Below are 18,400 nucleotides of genomic sequence, written 5' to 3'. Positions count from 1 at the left end.
AATATATAGCAAGACAGTTCTTTAAAGAACAAACTCTACCTGGCAAGTAGATGCACACATGGTGTTACTGCAAACCAAATATGATATTTATCTCATCATTTATGAGTTGGCATTAAGAGATATGTATGACCTTGTGTCATTTAAGTCATATTAATGAGATAAACATAGGTCATATTTATGACGATTTGTACATAAAGTCAAGTCATGAATATCAGATGTAAGTCCTAATTATAACTGATATTTTCTTGTTCCTAATGTCCCTTTAATACTTCCATTGTTTTCTTAATAACAATAGCTACATAACTTTAAAGGCGTACACTGTAGTGAACAGTTTCTTTAGTCATTTTTTTGTTCATTGCATTTTGTTTAACCCTCTAGTCCCTGCACCACCCGAGTTTCTGAAAACCAATTTTTCAAGATTCTTGCAGTAAACAACTGGAATCGTAGTTCAATTTTTAACAGATAGCTTAATATTTATGCACAATTTTTTACCCTTTCGGTAATGTTTGTATAAAAGTACAAGCTCCCATTGGGAACAATTATCGGCTCTCTAATATTTTTTGGTAAGGATAAAATGGACACAATAGCTTTTCAAGGCCTTAACATGTATCTGACTCTCTAATATTTGCTAAGCAGAAAATTTTTAAGCAATATTTTCTACTTGAACAGCTCTATGCAATTGGCCCCAATGTCTGCTCCAATATACGTTCTTTAGTGACTGATTGCAGTAAGAGAATTTAATCCATGCATTTTGGGGGTGGGGGAGGTCATTTATAAAAGAGCTTGCAAATTACGAGTGTCAATTTGCAGGCAAATAACACACATCGCTTATTATTGAGGTAGTTTGTGTATGTTTACATGTTTCATCAGCTGACACCACATGTAATATCAAATTTACCAACGTCTTAAACTTAATCATTTGTAAACAAAGTACGAGGTCCATACTATGAGTGTTCTTGAGTTATCTTGCAAATTTGTTTTTAAGTCATAATGATACCTAAGTCAATTGAGATTCCACGAGCCTGGTGTACGTTTCATTGTGAACTTAAGAGGCTACATTTCGATAAACCTTCTCGTAGAAACAGAGTGGTGTTCAATCATCGAGATATTCTGATCATTTATCAACAAACTTAAGAATTTGTAAACAAAATGACGATTTCTTTGGAGGGGTTACATATGCGAGAACGTGTTGAAAATAAAAGTGACCACACGGTTGCTGTGAGTGCTATTTCTACTTGGTTATTCGGCCAACTATACAGTCACGCAACAGTTTTGCTTTGTTTTTGAAGAAAGAAAATTATCCAAGAGTCAATGTTTTGTCTGCTAAAAATCTGATTTTAGTCAAGCCACCGAGCTTGTGGCCTGATCTTTCGGCCCCCAGAAGATTCTTTCTCTATGGCTAAATGACAACACAAAATTGGTATTACAAAAGCAGTCAAGTAGAAGAATAGCACACAGAGAAATTATCCACCAGTCAGTGCTTTGTTTGTCTCAAATCAGTGAATCAATCAATTTGATTAATATCGCTAACAAATGGTTAGTGGCCTGAAGTTTCCACCCAGTAGAGTTTTTCTTGAATGACAAAACACAACAAATGTAAACAGGTAAACTGGTGTAGCAAAAGCAGTCAAGTGAAAATAGATGATATGCAAAAAAAACACACAGAGAAAGCAAGCGATGAACCAAGAGGAGGTTAACAAAAGGGGCTGGAGTTTGGGTGAAGGGGTTTGTTTTGACCACTAGGGAAACACAAAAGACAAAGTAAATGATGGGAAGAGGGAGAGAAAACTAATTAATTTGTTAATGAGGCAGACTAAATGGGGGATATCATGTGGTAAAAAGGAGAGGGCCGTGACAAAACACTAATATTGTCCTTCCTTGATGTTTAGACCATGTGGTTGAATGGTCTAAAGACGCCTGATCCACAGTTTCTCCCTAATTGGACACAAACTTTCTCTGTGGTTAACTAGTGCCTAAAAAGCCCTGTCAAAATCATGTCAAAAAATCAACCATTCGATTAATTGATTAATATTTATTGGTTAGTAACTCTAAGTGTTTTGCTTTTCATTAATGTGTATGATTTAAAGAGTTTTTCTGGGTCCTGCCAAAAATAACTAAAGTGGCAGCCGAGGTGGGATTTGAAAGGTTAAAAATATTTATTTATGTTTGTAAATGGAATAAAATAGCTTTATCCAAATTAGCAATTGACTGTATGCCGTACAGCAGGTAACCTAGGCAGTTCACAATAATCAGATACGTCCCCAGCTTACTCAAAAAAACTGATGGTAATAATATTACATATTATGTAGGGATGATACAACATTAATCATAATTTCTTGTTCCCTTATAAATAATAATAATAATATAACAATCATTGTTTCATTTGCTGACTCAGTAGTTTGAGTTTCCAGGGGGGGGGTCCACCCTTGGTAGCAAGATGTTTTTGAGGGGATTATTTTCCTCTAACCCTCCCCCTCAAAGACACTCTTAATCTACCATCAAGTTTGAATGTTGAATTGCTCGTTGGAACTAAACCGCTTTTTACTAACGCACTAACTTGTGTGGTATTGATGCCGTAACTAACACGCCGTATCCTTCCTCCCAAAAAGCTCTGTAGCTACCATCCGTTCAAACACTAACCACACAAAGTGCCATTATCAAGAATCTTTCGGATATTGTTTTGTTTGAACTCTTGGGACTGGGGTGTTGCAATCCAATCGAAGAAACCTCGGCCCGTTCACAGAAAGAGAATTATTTCCAGCTACCTAACACTTAAGTTTACAGAGTAAAACTTAAGGTGTCTGCTGATTTGAAATCAGTCATGTGCTCATGGACACTCTCGGGGAAACAATCTTGCAGTGTGGTTTTCAGTTCGCTTTTGTTGTACAAATCCCATGTGATCCACGATTGATCGGCCGAAGTGATCCAATTGTTGTTGATCACAGATGTATATTTCCTGGTTGTTAACTTGTATTGAGTGGAGGCTTAATGGGACGTGGAGGCTTAATGGGACGTAGTAGCTCCTATCAACTGCAGGATCTAAGTGGTGTACCTTTTAAAAATTCAAGGTCGGTACGACTCTGGGGTTTTTCTAAAACCTCCAGGGAGCGTAGTATCCGACGATTTCTTCCTCGCAATTGAGATGGTTCATGGTCGAGTGGTTCGGTTGTTTAATGAACCATCAATGTACTTGCAATTACTTTCCAAATACTGAAACATATCAATTTTCTAATGACATGGGATTTCTACTGAAGGCTGAACTTACTACCTTTTGGAGAAAGTTTTGGAGGGAGAGAATAAAAAAACGGGGGAAACATTCAAGATGTAGCTGAGAGTACTTTTTTTTATGTTGTGAAATTCTTTTTAATCAAGTATGGATTTTTGTCTCTTTTCTTTACTATCTTTAGAGTCATGAAGGAAAAGGAGTGGTAGAATTACAGATAACGGAGGAAACTGACTGAGGTGGAACTGCCTGTTTGTTGTTTCAAGTCAAGAATTTCCAAGTCGTCGTCATCTTGGCACAGCGTCTTTTAGTTTAGCGACATTTGAGTATACAATTTTTTCAATTAAATTTTTCTTTTGTTTTAAAACTTACTGAAAGTACTGTTACATTATTTGGTAGAAATTGCAATTGTCAAACAATAAGAAATATTCCTTCAGAGTTGAGATGGGATTTAAATTGAAGCAAGCAATTAGCTTTAGATGGAAGCAGAACATGTAGAGTGTTGGACTGAAATCAGTCAGGGAGTGAAATAACAATCAATTGCGAGAATGTTAAGATTTAAGGATGCTTTTATGAAAAGCGGTTTGTTCTAGTACTATTGGCTTTAAAAAGCTTAAGTTTCCGCACTGGGTTTAGCTTGAATGTGTAGTTATGGTGACACGTTTTAACCAGCTGTAACAGCAGAGTTAAAATAAAAAAAAAACACACACACTACAGCCAGCGGTTGATCTGTAGGACCAAAGAGTTGGATTCGAAATTTTATTGTCCATTTTCCATTTTCCAGAATTTGGTCATGTGATTTAAAATGAGAAGGAGTTTTTGGGGGTTATGACTGGATTGGTGTTGAATTTTTAAATGAATTTTTGACTGGATTTAAATTTTCTTGCTTGTGATCATGTTTATGGTCAACTTGTTTACCCGAAAATGAAACTGTGAATTAAAAAAAAACCTCTATCTTGGTTATTGAAATTGAAAATAAAATAAACGAATGTAGTACTTGTTTCAAATTTTTGCTATTTCAGTCATCGTTGTGCTTGTGTTAAAAAAAAAAAAAAAAAAAAAAAAAAAGGGAGGGGAAAAGTGGTGAAGAAGAACATTGTGACTTTGTCTGGGATTGAAGTCTGCCTTTCTATTTGTGACTCAAAGTGTAGCTGTAGATGTAGTCAAACTAAATGTTATAAGTACATTTCTTCATGGTCTTGTATGAACTATTCTTAAATAGTTAAATAAAAAGAAATCGGGGGCCAATTTTGTTTTTCCTTTTTCACAAGGCGATTTTTTTATTGATAACCCATTCCTGGTTTTCCTGTGCAGATGTTTGAATATTTAGAGAACTGCACATTTTTCTTGAGATTTTTTTCTTTTGGGTGATTACAAATACATTCTTGACCAGATGTGATGTGAGATCATTGTGATCACGATTTTATAAACTTTTAAGATTTCAAAATGAATAACTTTTGTCTGGGTTTGGCTTTTAAGCTGACACAATACGGAGCCTCGGCTAAATTTAGTTTAGATGTTACTGTGTAGCATAAAGGGATATGAGTGCAGTCACCCATACCTTGCTTGTATTAGTATAGTATGGTCATAAAGAGTCGAGTATAACTTACTGTTCTCAGTGTTAAGGATGCACCTCTAATTAATGTACTATATTAATAAACCTTCTTTAGAGTACTTCTTTAGGATAATGATTACTTGAAAGATTCGGTAGTTTCTACAACTTTAACGATTCATTCACTGTAAGTCCTTTCATGATGTGATGAGCACTTGTGTTCTTCTTAATTTTTTTTTTTTTTATATAACTCTTTTTTTGTGAAGTGCCACTATCTTTTTTTGGATTACTCCCTTTATGTTGCCTTATGGAATGAAAACCTGTATAAAGTATGTCATTCAGAAACTAGACGGTTTGATGGGGGTTTGGTGTGGAAAGCTGTGCGTTGGGGTTGGGGTCGGGGAAGGGAAAGTGGTGATAATAGGGGGGGGGGTGTCCTGAATCCGATCCTAGGATCTAGTTATCGGACTCTCCCCCTGGAGTATGCGTTTTTGTATTCGTATTCATGAGAATAGGCTGGACTGAGATTTAACAATTGGACATATGTAATTATTAAATATTATGTGGTCTTGAATGTCGCAGTTTTCTGATTAGAGATTGTATGTTAACAAGAGAAGAGAAAAACCTAGTTAATCCATAGTGTAGACAAAAGAGTTGCAGTTATTCAAAGGTATTCTGATTGGGAGCACTTGTAACCCTTTGGGGTATATGGTTGGTGACATTGACCCTGTGAGCTTAAATATTGTGTAGACCGGGTGTCATTGTCACTAAGAGACCGGTACCAATCGGGTACTGTACTAACCCTTTGGTTCCTGATTGGGGTATTTCATGAATGCTGGCTCTGATCGGGGTACTGTATTGACTCCTTGCACCAACGTCACATGCAGCTACTGTTCTCAGGGGTCGTCATTTTGGGATTCAAATTGTGCGTAATTATATGGTTATTGTGGAAACACTGTGAGGCCTAAAATGCGCACTTCACTGTATAGCACACAGGAACATTGACTCCCACAATGGTGGAACCAAGATTATTGTGCTGACGACCTCGGGTGAATTGGGTCAATAAGATTAGCCCAAAGGGGGTATACATTTGGTGATATTCATCCTTCGAGCATAACTAATGCAAAAAAGCCCCCATCGGGTCATTAAAGCCCCCTTGGAGATCAAGATTCCTGTTTGGGTGACAATATACCCCATTCGGGATAGGTTGTACTGGGGACAGTATCCCGATCGAATGAACATTCAGATGAATGGCGACAAACAACTAACCAATGTATGTGCAGTAGATGATGTATACGTGTTGGCCTATATGAAATATAAATGTTCGGTAAAGCTGTAATTTTACTGTTGTATTCTTGTAGCTAATAATTAAAGCGATTTCATGTCGGGAGAAAGGTTCTTGCTTGCGCTAAACAGCAGAATCGTGTTTAAAAAAAAATAAAAAATTACAAAAAATCACATCTTGTTTTTTGAGACTGTCAAAATTGGCCTTATTCCTGGTTTTCTTTTTTAAAGCGCAGTGCAATTTATGCATACATATCTTTAAAATTAACAATCTTTTTTGCGTATCTTGGTAATAAAAAAACCTTAACAGCACGGTAGATTCTATACTTCTAGCAATCAGCCTGTATTATTCCACCTTTTAGATTATGGTATTCTTCAGAATAAAACTTTTATAATTTTCATTTTATAAGCACTTTGGTAACAATGAAGCTGTACAACTAGGATTGCTCACAATGCTATCCATCACATAGTGACTATAGTAACTATACACAAAACACCGTGTGTTTTTTTTTGTTAAGAAGCTAAAATATTCTGTGATGACATTTTGAACTGACGTTAGTTCCCTGTAGTGTTTAGGGCTTGTTTAAACCTAAAAGCAGATCATTTTTCTGGCTGTGTATTTGATGTACATCGGTGTGTCCGGTTATTATAAGAAATAAAAAATAAAACATTCCTATGCTGTGATGTTTAATTAATCAGGGTGGCGCAGTAAAATCATTAGACACATAAAACAGCCGTGTCATTCAAACCGGCCTCCCGGAAAACGTTGTCAGTTTGTCTCAAAGTTCTTACCAGTGTTTTGTTTGGGGGGGGGGGGGGGTTGTTTAGGAGTCCTACTTTAAAAATATTTACCAATGAAGCCCCCCTTGATATGACGTCACAAACAGCGCCCCCAATGATAATTAGGCCCAATATGGGGCAGCGGGTACCCCCCCCCACACACACAAAAAAGTTCTTATTCTTTAACACGATGTTCCTAGTGCACATTAGTAAACCGCCCCTCCCCCTGAAATCCTCTAAAGAACGCACTGAGGTAGTCTTGATTTGTAGACTTGTTCTCTTCGTTTAAAAAAACAAAACGGGTACATATTGAGATGACTAACAAACCCAACAGTTTCATGTTTTAATAGACATCTAAACATGCGATGTTTGAACTAAACTTCCCTGATAGTGACACAACACACACAAGGGAAGTGTGGGCTTACGGGAGGGTCCGTGTGGGGTATTTTACGCAATTGACCCAATGATTGACCCTTTTAAAGAAAAATAATAACAGCAGGACCCCACAAACCCATTCCGTTAGGTTGTGCACACATCATTTTAATTTCGCGATTCAAAAGGGGAAACTATGTTGATAAACTGCTTAGGGCGAGATACGTACGAGCAAGCTATGTGGTTTGTTTGCGTTTATTCATCCATTTGGGGGACGCAGGCTGTTCCAATATTTTGTGAAATGGAAATATTATTCAGTATATAGACAGGGAACGGATGGTATAAAGGGGATACATGTATGTGCCTCGTGTCTCTCACCCGGTCAAGTTAATAGTATACACCGGGGAAGTAGTAGTCGTCCCTCCCCTTGCGTGCGTTACTTTGGTAAAGAATAAGTGGACTGCATGCTTGATGTAATTGTATTCATTTTCCCCGCACACCTTCCACGAGTTTTTGATTGTCTCTCTATCCCTCATCATCATCATGATCTGTACCTATCTGTCCTCCTCACCCCTCATCTCACCCCTCATCTCACCCCTCATCTCACCCCTCATCTCACCCCTCATCTCACCCCTCATCTCACCCCTCATCTCACCCCTCATCTCACCCCTCATCTCACCCCTCATCTCACCCCTCATCTCACCCCTCATCTCACCCCTCATCTCACCCCTCATCTCACCCCTCATCTCACCCCCCATCTCACCCCCCATCTCACCCCCATCTCACCCCCATCTTACCCCTCATCTCACCCCTCATCTCACCCCTCATCTCACCCCTCATCTCACCCCTCATCTCACCCCTCATCTCACCCCTCATCTCACCCCTCATCTCACCCCTCATCTCACCCCTCATCTCACCCCCCATCTCACCCTTCATCTCACCCCTCATCTCACCCCTCATCTCACCCCTCATCTCACCCCTCATCTCACCCCTCATCTCACCCCTCATCTCACCCCTCATCTCACCCCTCATCTCACCCCTCATCTCACCCCTCATCTCACCCCTCATCTCATCCCTCATCTCATCCCTCATCTCACCCCTCATCTCACCCCTCATCTCACCCCTCATCTCACCCCTCATCTCACCCCTCATCTCACCCCTCATCTCACCCCTCATCTCACCCCTCATCTCACCCCTCATCTCACCCCTCATCTCACCCCTCATCTCACCCCTCATCTCACCCCTCATCTCACCCCTCATCTCACCCCCTCATCTCACCCCTCATCTCACCCCTCATCTCACCCCTCATCTCACCCTCATCTCACCCCTCATCTCACCCCTCATCTCACCCCTCATCTCACCCCTCATCTCACCCCTCATCTCACCCCTCATCTCACCCCTCATCTCACCCCTCATCTCACCCCTCATCTCACCCCTCATCTCACCCCTCATCTCACCCCTCATCTCACCCCTCATCTCACCCCTCATCTCACCCCTCATCTCAACCCATTTAGTTGATATCGATCTCCTGAATTATGCCAATCATGCAGCATGTTTTTTTGCTTAAAGACACTGGACACCCATGGTTATTGTCAAAGACCAGTATTCTGACTTGGTGTATCCCAGCATAGGCTCTGCGTAAAATAACAAACCTGTAAAAATTTAGACCCCATTAGTCATCGATGTTTTATACTATCAACAGCTCTCCATTTGCTCGTTACCAATTATTATTTTAAATTATTACTAATTGTGTCCAGTCAGTGCCTTTAACCAGACGAAGCAGCTTTGTCTTTATTCATAGAAAGACTTAAAACCCACCATCCCAGTAGCCGTAATTTCGCGTGCACGACCAACCTATTAGTGTTAGCGACCGAACAAACCTTAAATGTCACGGTCAACAAATGACCATGGCCATGGCCGGGACTAAAGAGGAGATATCGAGACCATTCTACCTCCATGTCGAGACGTAAATTAAAACGTAACACCTTGAACAAACCTCTCGCATCACCGCTCTGGATGCATGCTTTTAATTTTATCTATCAGCTACTCCTCACTCGGTCATGGTCAACCTTGAAACTACAATAGCCGGACGGAGTACTACTCAATAATTCAATTAAATTCAATCAGTTTATGGTTATTTGCTCTTTTAACACGCTCTACAAGTGAGTATAAAAGAGATAAACGAATGAATAAATTTAATATGGTTACCCTTTTGACACTTATGCAAGAATGGATAGGCGTAGTTCAAGTTCATTCGGTCAAATACTGCGTCCCTTCTAAAAGGTAATTTGGCTCGTTTTATTTGCTTCGTGCGTAAACAAAATATAGTGCATGGCGTCCCTCGTGGTGTTGTACGTGGAAATTGGCTTTGTATTTTCCTGTGGTTGCTTTATTAATATGTGAGGGAGTTCGGCAAACTTAAGACTGGCCCCCTGTCGTTATGCTGAAGAACCAGTGATTTCATTTGACACAATGATTTCATTGTATAAACGTGCAGTGACGTAAGCTTTCTATATCTGCGTTTTGATTGGTCCGGGGTGACGTTCGTCTTGTTGACCTCAACATCTTTGATTTACTGACAAAGTTTTAGGTTTGAACTTTACATTATGAATGACATTGCTTAATTTGCACACACGCTTTTTTTTAAGTCTTCTGCCACACAGCCTCCCCCAAAACAGTTTTCCCATTAGTCTGTTCTGAACGTATTGCAATACTCATAGCAGACAAAGTTGCAGATTAAGTTAATTATCTTACTCATAATGTCATTGTCTCTCTTGTATTTCATCTTCTTCCGTGAGAGTACAGTCCACCCTCTGGTGTGTTACAATAATGTGGTTGCTGGGTGAATGCATGCGAGGGTGTGGATAGAGCGCAGGTGGGTCAACAGTAAACGTAGACTCGTGCGGCTAAGAACCGCTCAGGCTAACTTAGCCGAGCTGGGGACGATTTCACACAGCACTAAGATTCACCAATAAGATGAGTTGTCATGATTACTATTTATTGTGATTTGTAATGTGATATTGTATTTTTCACAGGTTTGTTTATATGTGCATAAGTTCAGATACACCAAGTGAGAAATGTCTTTGAAAATTACCAGGTGTCCATGTCTTTAATAAAAACCATTATCACACCCCTTAACCACTAAGTTCATGCTACTTCATGTGTCAAATAATAACTAAATTCATTGTACGTAACAATATTCCTCCTTCCCGCCTTAGTTATGTCACGTTGATTTGAGTGGGAGAAAATCAAGATGGCCGCACCACGGTATAGGTATATATAATACCAAGGCATGCAGTAAATTCAAAATTATTACGGCTCTGGCTCAACTACGTTCTCACTCCACGGCAACGCTTGACTCTTGGTTTTTGGTTCTTCGTCGTTTTAAAATTAATTCATGGAGGCGCGTCTCCACGAATTCGTTGTCAAATGCAAATTCCAGAGGGAGTTATTGGAGTTGCATTCCGGACTCTCCCTTCTACCTTTTTTTAAATTTGGGATGGCGAGTGGAAGGCACTTGTACAAGTCGTAAACCAAATTAGGCATATAGTCATACTTGAGTTAACGGTAAAACAAAGTGCAATATGTACATTTTTGCTCGTAAAAGTCAGTGACAGGTTATATCTTAAAGCCATTATACACTTTCGGTAAACAGTATTGTCCAAGTACCACACTTCCTGTGAGAATTTAGGTTCAATCGGTCATCGGAGTCGGGAGAAAATAACAAGAAAACCCATTCTTGTTTTCGCGCGTTTCGCCGTGTCATGACATGTGTTTAAAATAAATCCGTAATTCTCGCTAACGAGAATTTATATTGTTTTAATGTTTTCTCAAAAAGTAAAGCATTTCATGGAACAATATTTCAAGAGAAGTCTTTCACCATTACCTTCTGTAAACCCTGTAAATTATTTGTAAATCTGTGAACTTTTTTTTTTTCCTGTACCGAAAGGGTATAATGGCTTTAATGAGGCAGGGAAACCCATTTGAAGCAGGCTATAGCCAATATTCATCATAGTCAAGGTTTTGGCCCAAATGTCTTCGTGCAAGTCCAAATATTAGACAACATGTCGCGGCCAAACTTAATTAGTATATAGGCCTCATAGGACACGAATATCACGCTCGATGTAATGACTGAACGACACGGGTGTCAATTACATGAAGGTCGCATCAAAGGTAAATTTATGGCGAGCCAAAAGTAGCATTTGTTGAAATGAGAAACATCTTCAAAATATGTTAATAGGGGTCGTCATGTCTTCAATGTATTTAATGATATATTTAATACTTTTAAAGATATCCCCATTGTTCGTTTCCTAGTAAGTTTTTAAGCTTATGCTTAATTATTTTGAGTTATTACCATTAGTGTCCAGTGCCTTTAAATAAACCCTCTTGAATCCTGCCCATTATTGTCCTCTATGGTAAATGGATTATTAAAATGTCTTACTATGTGCACTCAGCCTTACCACGGTCAGCTCGCTAATTGGTTACTCGTATTATGCTTTCAAACCCTTTAAAGATACATTTACAGTATCTTGTTGATAGATATCGAAATGTTTTAAAGACATTAGAAACTATACCGGTAATTACTCAAAATAAGTATTCGCATAGTTACTTGGTAATATAAAACATTGTGAGAAACGGCTCCATCTAAAACGTAGTTTTTGAGAAAGAGGTTATGCCTCACTCAAATATTAAACTGTGTATTTTTTCGTTCATCATTCACTTGCAACTTCGATGACCAATTGAGTTTAAATGTTCACAGGTTTGTCATTTTATGCATATTATGTTTGGATACACCAAGTGAGAATACTGATCTTTGACAATCACCCAAATGGTCCAATGCCTTTAAAGACGTTTCTTAAACTAATAAATAGTACTTTTGGCTTGCCGTACAAAATGGCAGCTTAATGATTGATGGAGTTTGAAGTTACAACTACGGTTCAATAATTGCACACGAGCAAGTCCATTATATTAAAACAAACGAATGGATATTGAATAATCAACCATAATGATCAATACAGCACGGTATCCGTGCGTATGGTCTACACTGTAAGTTCAAACTGCTTTTTGACGCTCTTGACTTTAGATGTGATTTTTGTTTGAGTGATTAATTTACGGATAAAAGTACAGCGGCTGTCGTGGGAGATTGTTCTTTGCTCTATGGCATTGAATCTTAAATCTTGAATCTTAAACTGTTATCTTCCCTAAATAAAAGACTTGCTGCTGGCCTGGAGTGGGTGTTTTGCAAAATCTGTTTGTGCTTAGATGTGACCAGAGACTAGAAATTATCAGTTTCATTCCGAAAGCTCACTGATTATTAATTGAATACCAGTATTAATTCTGCACGTAAATATATCCATCTAAATTACTACACTGTAAACAAATTGGGTAAAAAATGCCCATTTTTTTACCCAATTAAGGGCGAATAGTGAACTCCTCCAATTTTTGGGCAAAATATTACCCATCAAAGTTAGGCACTCTGATTGCCAAATAATTGGGTAATATTTTTTCATCAATAGTTGGGTATATTTTGGTAACCAACAGTTGGGTAATTTTTTGTTTACCCATTTTCTGGGTATTTAATACATTATCAATAACCCACTAATTGGGCGATGATTTTATTAATGATTTAACCCTTTTCGGTGTTATCCAACAAAATGGTGAATGTATTTAACCCTTTGATTTACAGTTTCTTCTGTGATACGTCATACCATAGAGTAAGGACAGTACACGCAGGCGTAGAAAATATAATTTCCACGATGGCAAACGGTGGTGAGCTGTGACCTTCCAAGGCCTTGGCATCTCTCTCAAAATCGAGAGGGTGCTCAGTGGTTCGTAGATGCTTTGGAAGGTTAGTTTTTAACTAAAATACAGTTTGTTTCCTGTTCAGTTGTTGTACACAGTCGTGACAGTTGCAGCGCAAGCACACGCATACATGCCACAACCGGCGTTGCACATAATGGCATGATAAAACTGAAACTAAAAACTGAAACTAATTCAATAGTAGTGTCACTTTGTTGCTCCCTCTGCAACTCACGAATATGTACGACTGAATAGAAAACACAACTTCATATTTAGTTAAAAATTAACCTTCAAATTTGATCTATATCTACTGGAAAACCCCGCTCGTCACAGCCACTCATCCACTCGCCATGTTGGAAAATATCGATATGTTTTTTCATACCTTGCCCAACTTTTGGGCAACTCTTTGATCGTAGTGCGCATGATCGGATGATTTTAACCAACTTATGTGCATCATTTTAACCAACAATCGAAATTAATTAAAATTACCAAAAAAGTTGCTCCAATAAATAAACAAAAGTGTAACCAACAGTTATGATAAATTCAGATTACGAATTATTTGCCCAACACTTGCCCAAATTTTGGTCCGCTTTTTAAACGAAAAATTTGCAAACAAAATGTTTGTCCAAAACCAATTGGTTTTGTAGGGCAATTATCGACCAATAATTGTTGAAGTTACTTTGCCCAACAAATGATTTGACCAACGTTTTTTGCAGTGTATTGTTTGCACATCAATCTACTTGTTGAATATTTCGATTGGTGTCAAAGCTCGCATTTTCGGTATCTTAAGTATACCAAGGGGGGGGGGGAAAGGGAAAACAGTCTATCTACAGAGGGGAATTCTACAAAACTGGGTGGGGTACACCCCAAGAAAATGTGTGTTCAAAGTCTATGTGAAGACGGATAATAAGTTAAATGCGAGATGCATGTTTGAGAATGAATCAACTAAGGGGTTTTTGAATGTCGTTTCATAGCCTTAGAGCTCATAGTAATTTAGACGGATATATTTACGTGCAGAATTAATACTGGTATAAAATTAATAATCAGTGAGCTTTCGGATTGAAACTGATAATTTCTAGTCTCTGGTCACATCTAAGCACAAACAGATTTTGCAAAACACCCACTCCAGGCCAGCAGCAAGTCTTTTATTTAGGGAAGATAACAGTTTAAGATTCAAGATTTAAGATTCAATACCATAGAGCAAAGAACAGTCTCCCACGACAGCCGCTGTACTTTTATCCGTAAATTAATCACTCAAACAAAAATCACATCTTAAGTCAAGAGCGTCAAAAAGCAGTTTGAACTGACCGTGTATGACAAACAGTGACGTAATCAGAAAATTCGTTTTGGATGGGGCGGGCAAAGACAAAAATGGGGTTGTTAAATGTATTGAAAACAGTTCATTTGCGCAATTTAAGGTTTTAGATGGAGGGGAGGCAATAGTTGGGGGTGGGGAAAGCGTTCTGAGCTCCAGCCCTGGCCATCCCCACATAGTAACGCTACTGCTGATAACATTAGTGGTCATTTTGTTTTCACATTACACTGTATCAAAATGACTTGGCCAAGTTTCCATCAACATGTTGTAGCAAGTGTATTTAATTCTCAAAACAAACTATGTATATAACGCCCATTATATTCTGCCTCGAATCAGAATTGGGTTATAGCAAGCACGTCACATGGTAATATTTTGTATCCATATACCCATGGTAACTAATGTATACTCGAAAGGACGGAGTTATAGCGAACACCTTGATCTTTAAATAATGCAACCGGCCAGAATCCGCGAGACTGAGGGCAGCATGCCCTTTCGAAAAACGCGAGGATAATCCTATAATGGACCCACCAGTTTTCCCGTCACGACACGCAGCTCGCTCCCGCCAACTCCTCTTAATTAAAGACACTGGACACCTTTGGTAATTTGAAAGACCCGTATTCTTACTTGGCGTATTCAACATTATGCATAAAAGAACAAACCTGTGAAAATTTGGACTCAATTGATCATCGAAGTTGTAAGAGAATCATGAAAGAAAATACACTTGTTTTACATTGTGCTTTCAGGCCATAAGTCTAATTTGAGTGATAAATAACCTCTTTCTCAAAAACTACCTTACTTCAGAGTGAGCCGTTTTTCACAATGTGTTACACTGTCAACGGCTCGTCGTTGCTCGTTACCAAGTAGACTTTTGTGCTAACAATTACTTTGAGTAATTACCAATAGTGTGCAGTGCCTTTAATGTTCGGTATAAAACCTGTAAGTGACGTTACCAACATAACCACATCGATGCAGTGCTGCAGTGCTGTTTTTTGATTGGCTTAAACTTGAAGCATCCTACAGGCATCTTTTGGACATGCGCATTGAGGAAGTTGCACTTCAGCAAAATGAGCAGCCGACAATATTGCAGTGCCACAGTCACGTTGTGTTGGTAGTTTATTATAAACTATCAGCGTGTACACTGACCATTACTGTACGTGTATGTTCCACCCTTCAGCATGTGGCACACACAAGTCACGTAGGCCTGGTGATTGAATAAATTAACTTGAGAATGGTAAAATTATGAGGCAAAGTATCCGTCTGCATCATCATAAGACAATTTCGTCTTACGCGGTGACATCTACGAGAACCGGCTGAAAACTTCATTTTAATTCAGTCCGCGGTAAATTCATGCGTAGATCTTCCCGGACACGTCGCAACATCCTCAGCAACCCTCAACACGGCTACGACGACAATCCTTAAGTTGACTTGAATCAGTCTTCTGGTGACATTCTTTTGGATCGAACAGCTTAATTTATTTCAATGGAAAACACAACCTACGAAGCTAACGATGGGACAGTGGTCTTTAACCTCTCGACTATACTGGTAGCCCAAGAAGAAATGCACACTACAGCCGCCCAGCAAAGTCTGTACACCCAGTCCTCGTTCACTTCGGTCGTAACAGAGGAATGGATCACATTTGAAAATGAGTTTGACAATAACGGGACCTTAAATTCCACTGAAGCTGTTAGTGTTAGTGTCCAACAGTTGTCCGACTGGCAGATCTTCATTGCTTCAGCGAGTGCAGTATTTTCGTCCATCACTGTGCTCGGCAACCTCCTTGTCCTGTATGCGTTCTGTGCCGAGCGTCGCTTACGCACCTACACCAATTACTACATCGTAGGTCTCTCTATAGCAGACCTGGTTGCAGGAGCATTCACTATGCCCATGTACACTGTGTACTGGGTGCTAGGATATTGGCCACTTGGAGATGCACTGTGTGATACCTACCTGTACGTCAACCATGTGTTTCTCCACGTCTCTGTTTTGGCGATTCTGGTCTTGGCATTTGATCGTTACCAGGCCGTCTCACAGCCCTTGAAGCACCTTCAGAGACGCACCCTGAGTCACGCCTGCTACATGATCGGCATTGCTTACGTTGTACCCATCCTAATTTGGCTTCCTTATATCATCATCTGGCCGTACATAACAGGTAGTACAAAGACAGCATATACCTGTATTCCATATTACGTAATCGAGAGTCTAACTTTCTCAATCTTGGCACCCATAATTTTTTTCTGGATCCCCTTCCCAATTATCTCGTTCATGTACTGGCGAATTTACCTGGTCATGAAGAGCAAAAAGACTCAACGTAGAGGTCGGGTGATGATGCAGGAGTTGAGTACGAGTACGTCCAGAGTGACAGTAGCCGGAGATACAACCCCTAGTAACATCAGCGTGAAGGTACAACCTCCCCAACGACAGCACACCGACGACATTGCAGACGTGAACATCATCCTAGACAACGGAAACAACCAGCAAGAACTTGGCCAAGAAAACCCTGCCTTCGATCTGAACGAAGAAGAGCAATACGGCAATATTCAAAACAATAAGACGGCGCCCTCTGAGCCTAACGTCTCAAACCTCCACCCTCAACGGAACCAGCAACCGATTCTGGACCCCAACATCCAAAGTAAGAAGCCCATCAGCTCCAACGGCACGGCGCAACAACAGAAGAAGACAGTGGCAAGTACGAAGAAAGACCGAGAGAGTCGCAAGGAAAGCAACCGGGCAACCCGTACCCTAACCCTCATCTTCATCGTGCTCATGGTCTCGTCGCTACCATGGTCGATCCTCGTAATCATATGGTGTCTGTGCCCAAAATGTCTACCGTTTACGCTGTATCAGGTAAGTACCGAACACAATTCAATTAAAGGCACTGGAAACCTCAGGTAATTGTCAAAGACCAGTATTCTCACTTGGTGTATCTCCTCAACGTATGCACAAAATAACAAACCTGTGAAAATTTGAGCTCAATTGGTCGTCGAAGTTGCGAGATAATAATGAAAGAAAAAACACCCCGTCACGCGAAGTTTTGTGCTTCCAGATGCTTGATTTCAGGACATCAAGATCTAATTCTGAGGTCTCGAAGTCAAATTCAAATATTTTAGTGGAAAATTACTTCTTTCTCGAAAACTACGTTACTTCAGAGGGAACCGTTTCTCACAATGTTTTATACTATCAAAAGCTCTCCATTGGTCGTTTCCAAGTAAGTTTTTATCCTAACAATTATTTTGAGTAATTACCAATAATGTCCAGTATCCTTAAAGACACTGGACACCTTTGGTTTTTCGATGAAAGTCGATGTAATAACTACAGTGGGTTAGTTTTATATTCATTTTTGTTTTTATCCATATACACCGATGTGCGTTAAAACTGTATACTTACCCGAGTTCACTGAAAAAGAAAAAAAGAAAAAACGGGCATTATTACTCGGGTGGAGTTCGAACCCACAACCTTTGCAATTCTAGAGCAGTGTCATACCAACTAGACTGCCGAGACTGCCAGGTAGCTAGAGGCAGTTCGAAATCCCGTCCAAACTGGGGGAAATATTTTCATAACCGTATAGTATTTAAGGTGAAATATTTCTCAAAATGCATGCTACATATCCAAGGCTGCTATGATTGTTAGCACGTAAGTTTTTATTGTCAATATAATTATTTCCAGAGTCAAACGTACAGCCCTTTAAAGACAGTGGACACTATTGGTTATTACTCAAAATAATTAATAGCATAAAACCAATTAAGTTTGTAACGCTAATGATTGTTGTGACCAGGTAATTACCAATAGTGCCGAGTGCCTTTAGATCGCTCTACGGAATGGAATGAACTGTCATGGTTACTGACAAGTTCTCTGCTCGCATTTCACCGCCTCCAAGCAAGAGAGTCCTTAGTAACCAATTGGAAATCGAAACGTCAGTATGAACCAACACGTATATTATAGATTCCACTTTGTTTCTCCCGTGATGTTAAATTAAAGGCACTGGACACCTTTGGTAATTGTCAAAGACCAGAATTCTCACTCGTTGTATTCCAGCATATGCATAAAAAGACAAACTTGTGAACATTTTGGCTCAATT

General features: G+C 39.4%; 2 protein-coding genes across 7 annotated transcripts in view; both read left to right on the top strand.

Moving 5' to 3' along the window:
- Positions 1-6,754, top strand: part of LOC117292477 (LLGL scribble cell polarity complex component 2-like) — a 101,843-nt gene extending 95,089 nt beyond the window's left edge. For all 6 annotated transcript variants that reach the window (XM_033774527.1, XM_033774528.1, XM_033774529.1 and 3 more), the window contains one exon: positions 3,408-6,754. In XM_033774527.1, the coding sequence (XP_033630418.1) occupies positions 3,408-3,461 (54 nt within the window). In that variant the 3' untranslated portion in view covers positions 3,462-6,754. The remainder of the gene's footprint in view (positions 1-3,407) is intronic.
- A 9,050-nt stretch (positions 6,755-15,804) lies between these two features.
- Positions 15,805-17,068, top strand: LOC117292396 (muscarinic acetylcholine receptor M3-like). Its single transcript, XM_033774425.1, has 2 exons — positions 15,805-16,855; positions 16,956-17,068. Exons 1-2 carry the CDS (start codon positions 15,805-15,807, stop codon positions 17,066-17,068), a joined length of 1,164 nt encoding a protein of 387 aa, XP_033630316.1.
- The last annotated feature ends 1,332 nt before the right edge of the window (positions 17,069-18,400 follow it).

The sequence above is a fragment of the Asterias rubens genome, chromosome 7 (assembly GCF_902459465.1).
Source record: "Asterias rubens chromosome 7, eAstRub1.3, whole genome shotgun sequence".
Classification (NCBI taxonomy): Eukaryota; Metazoa; Echinodermata; class Asteroidea; order Forcipulatida; family Asteriidae; genus Asterias; species Asterias rubens.
This window is presented reverse-complemented; position numbering and strand designations above follow the sequence as displayed.

What these genes read in the sequence shown, in the direction of transcription:
- LOC117292396 (XM_033774425.1), top strand. Translation starts at nt 15,805, where the DNA reads ATGGAAAACACAACCTACGAAGCTAACGATGGGACAGTGGTCTTTAAC. An exon ending in GAACGAAGAAGAGCAATACG is followed by an intron (nt 16,856 to 16,955) that starts GCAATATTCAAA and finishes CAACATCCAAAG; the next exon opens with TAAGAAGCCCATCAGCTCCA.